This window comes from Hordeum vulgare, chromosome 3H, assembly GCF_904849725.1.
Source record: "Hordeum vulgare subsp. vulgare chromosome 3H, MorexV3_pseudomolecules_assembly, whole genome shotgun sequence".
Classification (NCBI taxonomy): domain Eukaryota; kingdom Viridiplantae; phylum Streptophyta; class Magnoliopsida; order Poales; family Poaceae; genus Hordeum; species Hordeum vulgare.
This window is the reverse complement of record NC_058520.1, coordinates 2,904,553-2,914,527: the sequence shown is the minus strand read 5'-3', so window position 1 is coordinate 2,914,527 and position 9,975 is coordinate 2,904,553. Positions and strand designations below refer to the sequence as shown.

Sequence of the window (9,975 nt, the reverse complement as noted above, 5' to 3'; positions counted from 1 at the left end):
AATTAGGCAACCAGTGGTGCGGTATTTTGATCTCATCTGATACATTTTATTATGTTAGCTTTTTTTACATGTAATTTTATCATTATTTATATATGCTTGACGTATCGACGTATTGCTATTTTTAGAAATTGCCGTATCCCGTATCGCCGTATCAGCGTCGCCGTATCGGTGCTTCGTAGCTTCCTCCTCTTCGTTTTTCTTACCTAACTGAGTCATGGATGTGCTACGGAGTACAGCTTCGCTGGCGCAGCTCGTTGGGACCGTGGGCAGGCTCATCTCCAAGATCATTGATGCAGCGAGGATGGCACGCGGAGTGCGAGTACCTCACGGCCCGCCTGTCCATCATCGGCGAGGTGCTGCATCGCCTGCCGCAGGACACCAATGTGAAGCGGTCGCTCACGGAGCAGGTCAAAACGCTGGGCAAGGCGCACGATCGGGTCCTCGCCTACAAGAACTGGAGCACCATCAGGCACCTCATCGGGGCACGCCGCCTCGCCGACAGCTTGAAGGAGGTCAACACCATCAGGCACCTTCACGGCCACCTCCGCGGCGGCTCGGAGGTGGCCATGAAGGTGCTCAGCAAGAACGGGTGGCATGACGACGTGGAGGGCGCGGTGGTGACGGAGGTCGAGATCCTCTTCCCCCTCCGCCACCCACACATCATGCCCCTTCTCGGCTGGTGCTCGGAGGAGGAGGACCGCATTCTCGTCTACCACTACCACCACGAGCACATGAGCAACGGCACGCTCAAGGACCACCTGTTGCGCCTGCGTCGCCGCGTGCGCGTTCGAGCGAGCGCGCCTGAGGGGCGGCTCTACCTTTAGAGCATCTCTAGTAGAACCCTCAAACCCTTAAAACAAAAACCAGTTTTAAGGGTTGAGAATTGCACATTTTTGACACTTTTAAGGGTTGAAAAACAGGGACAAAGACTAGAACCCTCAAACCCAACCTTTATAACAGAATATTTCGTTATAAGGATTGGACTTGAGGGTTCTAGTCTTTGCCCCAACCCCGAACCTTAAAACTGTCATTTGGCATTGCATAATTTTCACAAGACAAACATAATAAACCTTCAAAAAAACACGGAAATAAAGATCATTGATGCATGGTTTAATAGTTTTTACATCACACAATCATCATCTTCCCCCTCTCATCGGCACCATCACCAAAAAAGTTTTACTTGGCGCCATTTCCTAGACCACTTGCACGTCCATCAAGCACCTCCATTGGAGTCATCCACACCGTCATCGCCACCACCACTCATCGGAGTGTCACCTCGAAGAGTAGAGGACGCACCACGGAATATCCTCTTCCTCTCTGCGATGTCCTCCTTGTAGTCTTTCCACCATTGCAATTGTTCTTCATCCATGTCCTTCTTGGACATCATCATGTCCTCCTTCTCTTCCACCATGAGTTCTTTCATTCCATACCTTTGCCTCTTTCACCTTGATCATCCTCTCCTCCAAGTCAGCCTTGCAATTTGCTTCTTCACGTTTTGCTTCAACTTGTGCAAGCTTGACCTCTTTCTTCTTCTCGGTGATAAGAATCTTCGTCTCCAATGTCTTCCTTGTCAATTCCTCTCTTGCCTTCATCATTTGCTCCATCTTCTCCCTTAGGCTTGATGCCTCTCCTTCCATCTTCACCCTTTGCTTGCCCTTCTTGGTTCCCTCGGGCTTGCCGAAGTTCCTCTTCTTCTCCTCATCTTCACTATCATCCATCCTAAGCATTGCCGACTTCTTGGGTGCGGTCTCTTGATCCCTCAACTTCCACTTGTCAAAGGTTTGAAGAATTGCCCAAGCATGCTTAAATGGGAATGGCTTGCCCTTGGAAGCGGCCATCTCCTTGTACCTCATGCCGGCAATTGTCTCCTATCAACCACACATAATCACATAAGAACCCACATAGTACACACACATAATCAAAATAGTGAAAAGATATGTACTCACATAGTCACTCTCCACGGTTCCACTAGGTGGTGCATCCCTCACTTGGTCCATGGCCGCACTCCAACGAGCACAAGCGGGCTTCATCAAATCCCACCGGCCTTAAAGCGACCGGTAACTGCGAGAGATGAACCCACAATTCTTCAGCTTGATCCTACAATAGTTGTCCTCGATCCTGTGCCAATACCTTTTACCGGTTTGATCGGTGTCAGTGGTTGCATCCATCCCCACAGATGCCCAAGCACGAACCAAGAGGATATCTTCCGCTCCGGTGTAGTTTGTCGACCGCGCGTGTGGGCGGGAAGCGGCGGTGAATGCCTCCTCCCTTATCTTGGCCACCTCCTCCTCGTCATCCCCTTCATCCTCCTCATCTTCTTCAACCTCCTCACCAAAGGGTTCTAGAGGCGGAGCCCCGAGGTCCACCTCCGCGTCTTGAAGGAGGTCCATGAACGAGGTTGGGTTTACCATTTCCTCGAACACCTCGTGCGCGGCGGGAGGAGGTTCGGCGACGGCGACGGCTGGGGCGGGAGGAGGCGGTGCCGCGGGCTTCTTCCGCGCCGCGACCTTCTTCCGCTTCGGGGATGCGCCGGCGGCCTTCGAGGAAGCCCCTCGCGGCCCACGCGAGGAGACCTTCGGTCGGCTCTTCTTCGCGGGGGCGGGCTGGACGGTGGCCGGGGCAGCCGTGGTGGCCGGGGCGGGAGGAGGCGGTGCGAGGCCCGCCCGCCGCCGCTTGGCCCCGACGTGGGTCACCGCCACCACGTCGGCCACGGTGGCCGGGGCGTGCGGGGCGGGGGCGGGGGCGGGCACGGCGGCGGCTGGGACGGGCGCGGGGGCGGGCGGGGCGGCTGGCGCGGCGGTGGCCGGGGGCTCCATGGCGGCGGGAGGAGCTCGGAGGCGGGGCGGTTTTCGCTCCCGCGCGATGTAGGAAGTGGAGTGCGGGTTGGGGGGAGTTTTCCCTCCCAACCCTCACTTCTACAGGCTGGGAAGGGGTTTGCGGGTTGGACATTTATATTTTTTACGGGTTTAAGGGTTTAAGGGTTCTAGTCTACGTCGTTTTGCCGATGAAAACTGTAAAAAGCGGTTATTTAAGGGTTTGAGGGTTCTACTAGAGATGCTCTTAGCTCGTCACCGATGAGGTCGACCTGGAAGGCGCATGTCGAGGTGCTGCTGGGCGCGTCGCGGGCCATCGAGCACGTGCACCGCTGTGGGCTCATCCACGGCAACGTGGCCTCATTCAACGTCCTGCTGGACGGCAGCTGCACGCCGCGCCTGTCCGGCTTCGGCAACATGATAATAGACCCAACATGATAATGATACCAAGTCCTTTTTTATCAATGGCATATTTTCAAATATTCTTAATCTTCAAGCGCATTGCATCTATTTTCATCTTGTGATCATCGACGACATCGGCAACATGCAACTCCACTTCTATATTCTTCTCCTCAATTATTTTCAATTTTTTCTTCAAGTAATTGTTTTATTTTTTAACCAAATTTAACTTCTCGACAATAATTTCTATATATGTTGGAATTTCCGGTTCACATACCTCCTAGATTATATGTCACGTTGGTCGTCATAATTATCATAAACACTAAATAAAAAAAATAGTTATAAAAAATAATATATACCACATCCGAATCATAGACAAGACGAGGGCCGACGGAGGCGGATACCAAAACCATCGCACTATATAATAATAAAAAATAATAAAAGTAAGTAATTTATACAAGTATCTATCTAAATCATATAAATAAGATTTTTTTTTCTTTTAAAAAGAAGATAAGAACAAGAGGCTCATCATTGTGGTGCTCGCCACGAGATCGACGTCGGCGATCGACAATGGTGAGGACGGGCACAGGTCGGCACCCTATACATGTGCAGACTCTAAGAAGTTCATTTGAGCTCAAATTTTGCATCTAAATCAAAAGAACTCTCACATACACTCCTACACTAAAACCCACAAACCAGTCTACTTCTAGAGCATTTGAAATGAGCTAAACTAGCAGTGAAAGATGAAAGAAAGAAATAGTTAACCTTTAGAACACTTGTGTAGTTGGTGCACCGTCAAACCTAGACAAATCTTGAGGAAAATGGAGCTTGGAGATGCCGATCTTGGAGAGGAGAAAGCTTAAACGTGGCTCGGGCATTTCATCGAACACTTCATGTGCATGCATAGAAGGGTGGTAAGAGCATGGCATGCACACCTCACACAACCAAAAAACAGAGGAGATGGTGGGCAGGGACGAGGGTATATATAGGCATCTCTTTGGTCTTGGTTGGTGGACAAACCGGGACAGAAGACTAACCATTAGTCCCATTCTAGCCCCCAACTGGTACTAATGCTTCGCGGCACGCCATGTGTCAGTCGCTAGATCTTTAGTCCTGGTTTTTTCCACAAACCGGGACTAATGCATCGAACCGAACCGGGACTATTGTACCGCGAGGCCCTGGCAGCTCGAACCGGGACCAATGTCTAGCATTGATCTCGGTTTTATTTTGACCTGGGGCTAATGCGATTTTCTGCTCCGGCCGAAAGCCTCAATTTTTACTAGTGACTCTGTCCATTTTTTTCTTAAAATTTTAAAACTGATATCTCCTGTCTGTTATGTTTCAGAGAAGTGGCGAAGTTCCTCCATGAAGAAGGCAACTTTGCAATAATGCACCCAGCCACAAATTTATCGGGTAGATCACACTTAAGGAGTTCCAGTTCCTTCATAATACACTCTATCTCATGAGCTTGTTCAACCACAGAACGGTTATTCACCATCTTGTAGTCGTGAAAATTCTCCATGATGTACAATTCAGTGTTTGCATCTGTAGCACCGAATTTAGCCTTTAGTGCATCCCACAGTGTCTTTCCATCTTGTATGTGCATGTACAGATCACACAGACGGTCAGCAAGAACACTCAAAATGCATCCCACAAACATAGTGTTGGCTTCCTGAAATTTTCTCTGATCTTCATCAGAAGCTCCCTCTGGCATGCCAGCACTAACATGGAAAACTTTCAGAGCAGTAAGCCAGAGCGTGGATCTCACTTCCCACCTCTTAAAGTGCACACCGGTAAACTTATGCGGCCTCGGTGCATCAGAAAAATCAGCCATAGTTAACTCAGGAAATTGCCTATAATTAGGTTTTTGGATTGTTGAAAAATTAGGCACAATTTCCATGATTAATTCCAGAATATAAAGCATGACCACAGCAGCTACTAACATGTGAAGCTTTAACATACTAGATGCAGCAGACAACATGAATAGCAGCAAGACCGTGTAGCAAAACATGTACGCATCTAACATGTTCATCAGGCTAACGGGAACACGACGCACGTACCGAACGTTTATAGAGGAAGCAGATGTGTACGGTGCAGACGCGTTGTTGGACGACGCATCTAATTCACCTTCTCCTGTACAGGATCGCAAAGGCGACTGGTTCCGGAGACCTGCTCTCCCGTTCGTCGTTGGACGCCGGCGCTCGAGATGAGGTAGACTACGATGGCGGCGTAAGTTGTGAGACGAGGCAAAACCCTAGATGGTTTTCGGTGTGTCTTTGGCCGACCCCGATAAGCTGTATATATAGGAGGACCAAGGTCGGTTCCGTGTCGCGATCACGTCTCAAACCGACTTGGTTTCTAAGTCGTATACTTACCGGACAAGTAATTAACTTGTCTGCCAAGACATAAAAAATAAAACGGCAAAAGGTAGCCGCGCCCCCACAAGGCATCGGACCGGATTTTTGCAGACTATTCACGCGCATGTTGCACGTACGCCCCGCCCAGCCCGGTCCGGCCCGGCGAGGCGAGGCGAACGAGCGCGGGTGTGGTTCTCTCCTTTCTCTTCTCAACACACGCTTAGAGTAGTGGGGAGAACTCACTATATAAAGAGGTCCAACACTTCCTTCACTAGCGGCAGGGGCGAGGATATATATAGGCATCTCTTTGGTCTCGGTTGGTGGACAAACTGGGACAGAAGACTAACCACTAGTTCCATTCTAGCCCCCAACCGGTACTAATGCTTTGCGGCACACCATGTGTCAATCGCTGGATCTTTAGTCCCGAGTTTTGGCATGAACCGGGACTATTGTACCGTGAGGCCCTGGCAGCTCGAACCGGGACCAATGTGTGGCATTGATCTTGATTTTATTTCGACCCAGGGCTAATGCGATTTTCTGCTCCGGCCGAAAGCCTTAATTTTTTATTAAAATTTTAAAACTGATAAAAAATTGCTTAACAAACTAACGATTTGTTGGGAGAGAAAAAGAAAAAAGAAGGAGCTCGCTAAGTAGCGGCGCCGCACGGCTGCCTTCCCGTGCGGCGGCTAGCTGATCATGGCGCAAATCACGTTTAAGCGCATGTGTCGGGATTAAAAAATTATACAAGTACAGCACTTAGGTTCAGGAATGTACTAACGGCAAAAACTTGTACTGTTGCATGCATCTGAATGACGAAAAGGAGCATTTTGCGAGCGCATGCATGCAGAACATTTTCCAGTCCTAGTCAACATCTTATGCATATTTATTGTCAATCTTAAAAATATTTTATCTCACAAATTAATAATTTGATTGGAGATTCGCCTTCACCGTTAGGTTCGTCTCGACAAAACCTTCAAAATAAGATCCCATATTGACATGTTTCGTTGATTTTTTTTTCATCGTTCCTAGTTACCATATTTATGTCATCATAGTTGTCATCTTACGGATGTACAGTTGTCACAAAAATTATACATAGTTACCGTGACAATAATTTTATACTTTTTAAGTATTACAGTGTTCTGTGAAGGTAAAAAGTGGGTATTAAAGCACTAATAACAAAAAAGCAAATGCTTGAATCAGCACAAGTATAATGAATCAAGTTTTTTACTCATTCATGAATGTGATAAGCAAGTTAATTTAATGTGAGAACTATATAACAAATAATATGACAAGCAAGTCATAATAATCTGGTAAGTACCGACGAAAACAAAAATTATCGAAACATGTTAACATGGAATCTAGTTTTGAAGATCTCGTCGCGATAAAGTCAGCGATGAAAGTGGATCATTAATTGGGATAACGATTTAAAAGATAAATCATTTTTAAAATACAAATAGCTAGTATAACACATGCACGCGGCCGCTGCACGGGAGATCATGTGTGCGTACGAAGCCCATTAGATTTTCCAAAAAAGAAACAGTCAAACCGTTGGGACGGTTGTGTGGTTGTGGATCCCAGTATCTTAAGTGATGAATGTATCGATTCGCAAAAAAAAAAAGTGATGAATGTATCAGTTATACTGCCTCCGTTCCTAAATATAAGACCTTTTAGAAATTGTATTATAAATTACATACGGATGTACATAGACATATTTTAGAGTATAGATTCACTCATTTTGTTCCGTATGTAGTCTCCTAGTGAAATACCTAAAAGGTCTTATATTTTGGAACGGAGGGAGTAGATACATTCATTATATCCATGTTTAGGGTAAGTATTTTCGGACAGAGGGAGAGGTCTAGTCTTATCGGTGTCGTACGTGTGGGTGGAGAGGGGATGGATCTTAGATGAGCTTGACTATGACGATACGTCGGGTCATCGCCGACACGGTGCAGAGAGGGAGCGACGGACCAAGACAATGGCGCGGAGCCATTTCCGCGTTGCTTCGCGCTCGCGCGTGCGTGTGCTACCATTTCCCGTCTCTTCTACTACTAGTAGCTGGGCCGGAGAAGGTAGCAGTCGCAGTACACTACGTACAGTCAGTGAGTCGTCATGGCGTTGGCGGTCATTGGTGATGCGGCCGCGGTGACACAGCTCATCGGGCAGGCGACCGGGCTCATCGCCAAGATCATTCGGGCGGTGGAGACGGCTCGCCAGAACAGGGTGGAGTGCGACCACCTCGTCTGCCGCGTGTCCTCGGTCCACGGGGTGGTGTATAACCTGCCGCCGTACCAGGAGATGGCGCCGCCGCTCAAGGTGGTGAACCACACGCTTGAGGAGGCACACCGCATGGTCATCGCCTGCCGGAACCGGGGCGCCGCCAGCCAGTTCTTCGGGTCCCGCCGCATCGCCGATTGCTTCAGCCAAATCAATCTGCGGATTGCGGCCGACGTCGTCATCCTCAACCTCAGCCTATGCAGCTGCATGGCCCGGCGACACTCCAACCAAGTCCTTCATCCCGTTCCCAATGACATCGGGGTGCCCACCTCGACAATAGCCATGGCGCCAGGCTTCAGCTCTGGCTCCCTGCAAACTCAGATGGTGGTGTCGCAGTCGCCGTCGCAGGTAAGTTCGGTCTCGTTCGATAACCCCAGGGCGCTCACGGGGTCGGAGATTGCAGCGGCGACCAGCTTTGCCGTCGAGCTCGGCCGCGGCAGCTCGGGGAGGGTATACATGGGACGTCTCCAGTTCCAACACCACGGCACGGTGACGGTGGCGGAGGTGGCCGTGAAGGTGCTGGAAAAGCACGGCCGGCATGGCGTGGAGGACGCGTTCGTGGCGGAGAGCAACATCCTTTCCGGCCTCCGGCACGACCACATCGTGCGCCTCGTCGGCTGGTGCGCGGAGCAGGAGTACCGCATGCTGGTCTACGAGCATATGGGCAAAGGCACGCTTAGGGACCAGCTGCAGCAATTGGGCGGCTGCTCATCGGCGTCGCCGGTGACGAGGTCCTGGGACTGGGAGACCCGCGTGGAGATGCTGCTGGCCGTGGCACGGGCCATCCACTACATGCACCGCGGCGCGGATCCGGTGGTCATCCATCGCAACGTCAGCTCGTCCAACATCCTCCTGGACGCCAACTGGACGCTGCGCCTGTCCGGCTTCGGCTCAGCGGTGTTCCAAGCGGCGGGTGAGGACGAGGAGCACGGCGCCGGCGGCCAGCTCGTGGAGGAGGTCGTCGGCACGCGCGGGTACATCGACCCGGAGTACAACCTCACGAACCGCGTGAACCCGGCCAGCGATGTGTACAGCTTCGGGGTGGTGATGCTGGAGGCGCTGACGGGGAGGCCGCCGGACGTCTACGGGGTGACCCTCGGCCTCCTCGTGGACTCGGCGCTCCCGATCATACGCATGGGAAACCTGCGGGAGGTGCTGGATGGCCGCCCGTCGCCGCAGCCAACGCGGCGTCAGCTGGATGCGCTGGATCTCGTGGCGCACACGGCGAGCCACTGCCTGTGGCCGGGCCGGCAGAACCGGCTGCCCATCTCTCACGTCGTGGCCAACCTGCAGACGGCGCTCCAGATGATTCGCAGCAATGAGCCAGTGTCTTGGGCACGCATCGATTGACTCAAAATTAAAGTAGCGAGCCTACATCACGCAGCTAGCGTGATAAGCTCTTCCAAACCAATCAAAAAAAGTAGCGAGTCTACAAAAATGGCTCCATATATATATATATTTTTTCCTAAATCTCAATTTGATAAGCAAGCGACTACACGTTAGATAAACCCTAATCTATCCTCTTGTACAATGCTTTTTGTTGAATAATCCATCATATAAAGCTTCTTGTAAATTAACCATTCATCTTAAAAATATCCTTTGTATAATCCTTAAGGACGCCTCCAAAAATCACGTGGATGAAATATTAAAATACAAGAAGAATAGTGTATATATATTAATAAAACGTTTTTATATTCATTGGACTAAATAATAATAATAAAATGATGCAACACCGTGCATCAAACATGATGCATAAAAAGTATTGACATCACATGCAACTCATATATTATATGTCCCTTCTTTAAATAAGGGTTTTACCCCGCTTTGTATTACAAAGCAAACAACGTTGATACAACCAACGATAGATGCTGGGACGGAAGTATCACAGTCACGTTCAAAAAACAAAAGAGAAAAGCAACAAATGCCGACCACGGCGAATCAACAAGAACGAAGAAGACTCGCGACCGTTGCGTCAACCGAAGATCTTCCGCCAAACTCCTAGACTCCGAAGCACCGGTATCAATCAACACCTTTAAAAAGGGACGCGACAATGACGACGCTTCTGCCAACTACGTCACGAGGAGAAAGGACTGACTGACATTGGCCACTAAATAAGGGGGAAATTACACACA

General features: G+C 49.7%; 1 protein-coding gene and 1 pseudogene across 1 annotated transcript; both read left to right on the top strand.

Moving 5' to 3' along the window:
- The first annotated feature begins 214 nt into the window (after window positions 1-214).
- LOC123439075 lies at window positions 215-3,251 on the top strand (annotated as a pseudogene).
- Window positions 3,252-7,371: 4,120 nt separating this feature from the next.
- LOC123439129 (probable serine/threonine-protein kinase PBL7) lies at window positions 7,372-9,412 on the top strand. Its single transcript, XM_045115878.1, has one exon. It carries the CDS (start codon window positions 7,679-7,681, stop codon window positions 9,191-9,193), a length of 1,515 nt encoding a protein of 504 aa, XP_044971813.1. The 5' UTR covers window positions 7,372-7,678; the 3' UTR covers window positions 9,194-9,412.
- The last annotated feature ends 563 nt before the right edge of the window (window positions 9,413-9,975 follow it).

Excerpts from the sequence above, each read along its gene's own strand:
- LOC123439129 (XM_045115878.1), top strand. The coding sequence starts at position 7,679 with ATGGCGTTGGCGGTCATTGGTGATGCGGCCGCGGTGACACAGCTCATC.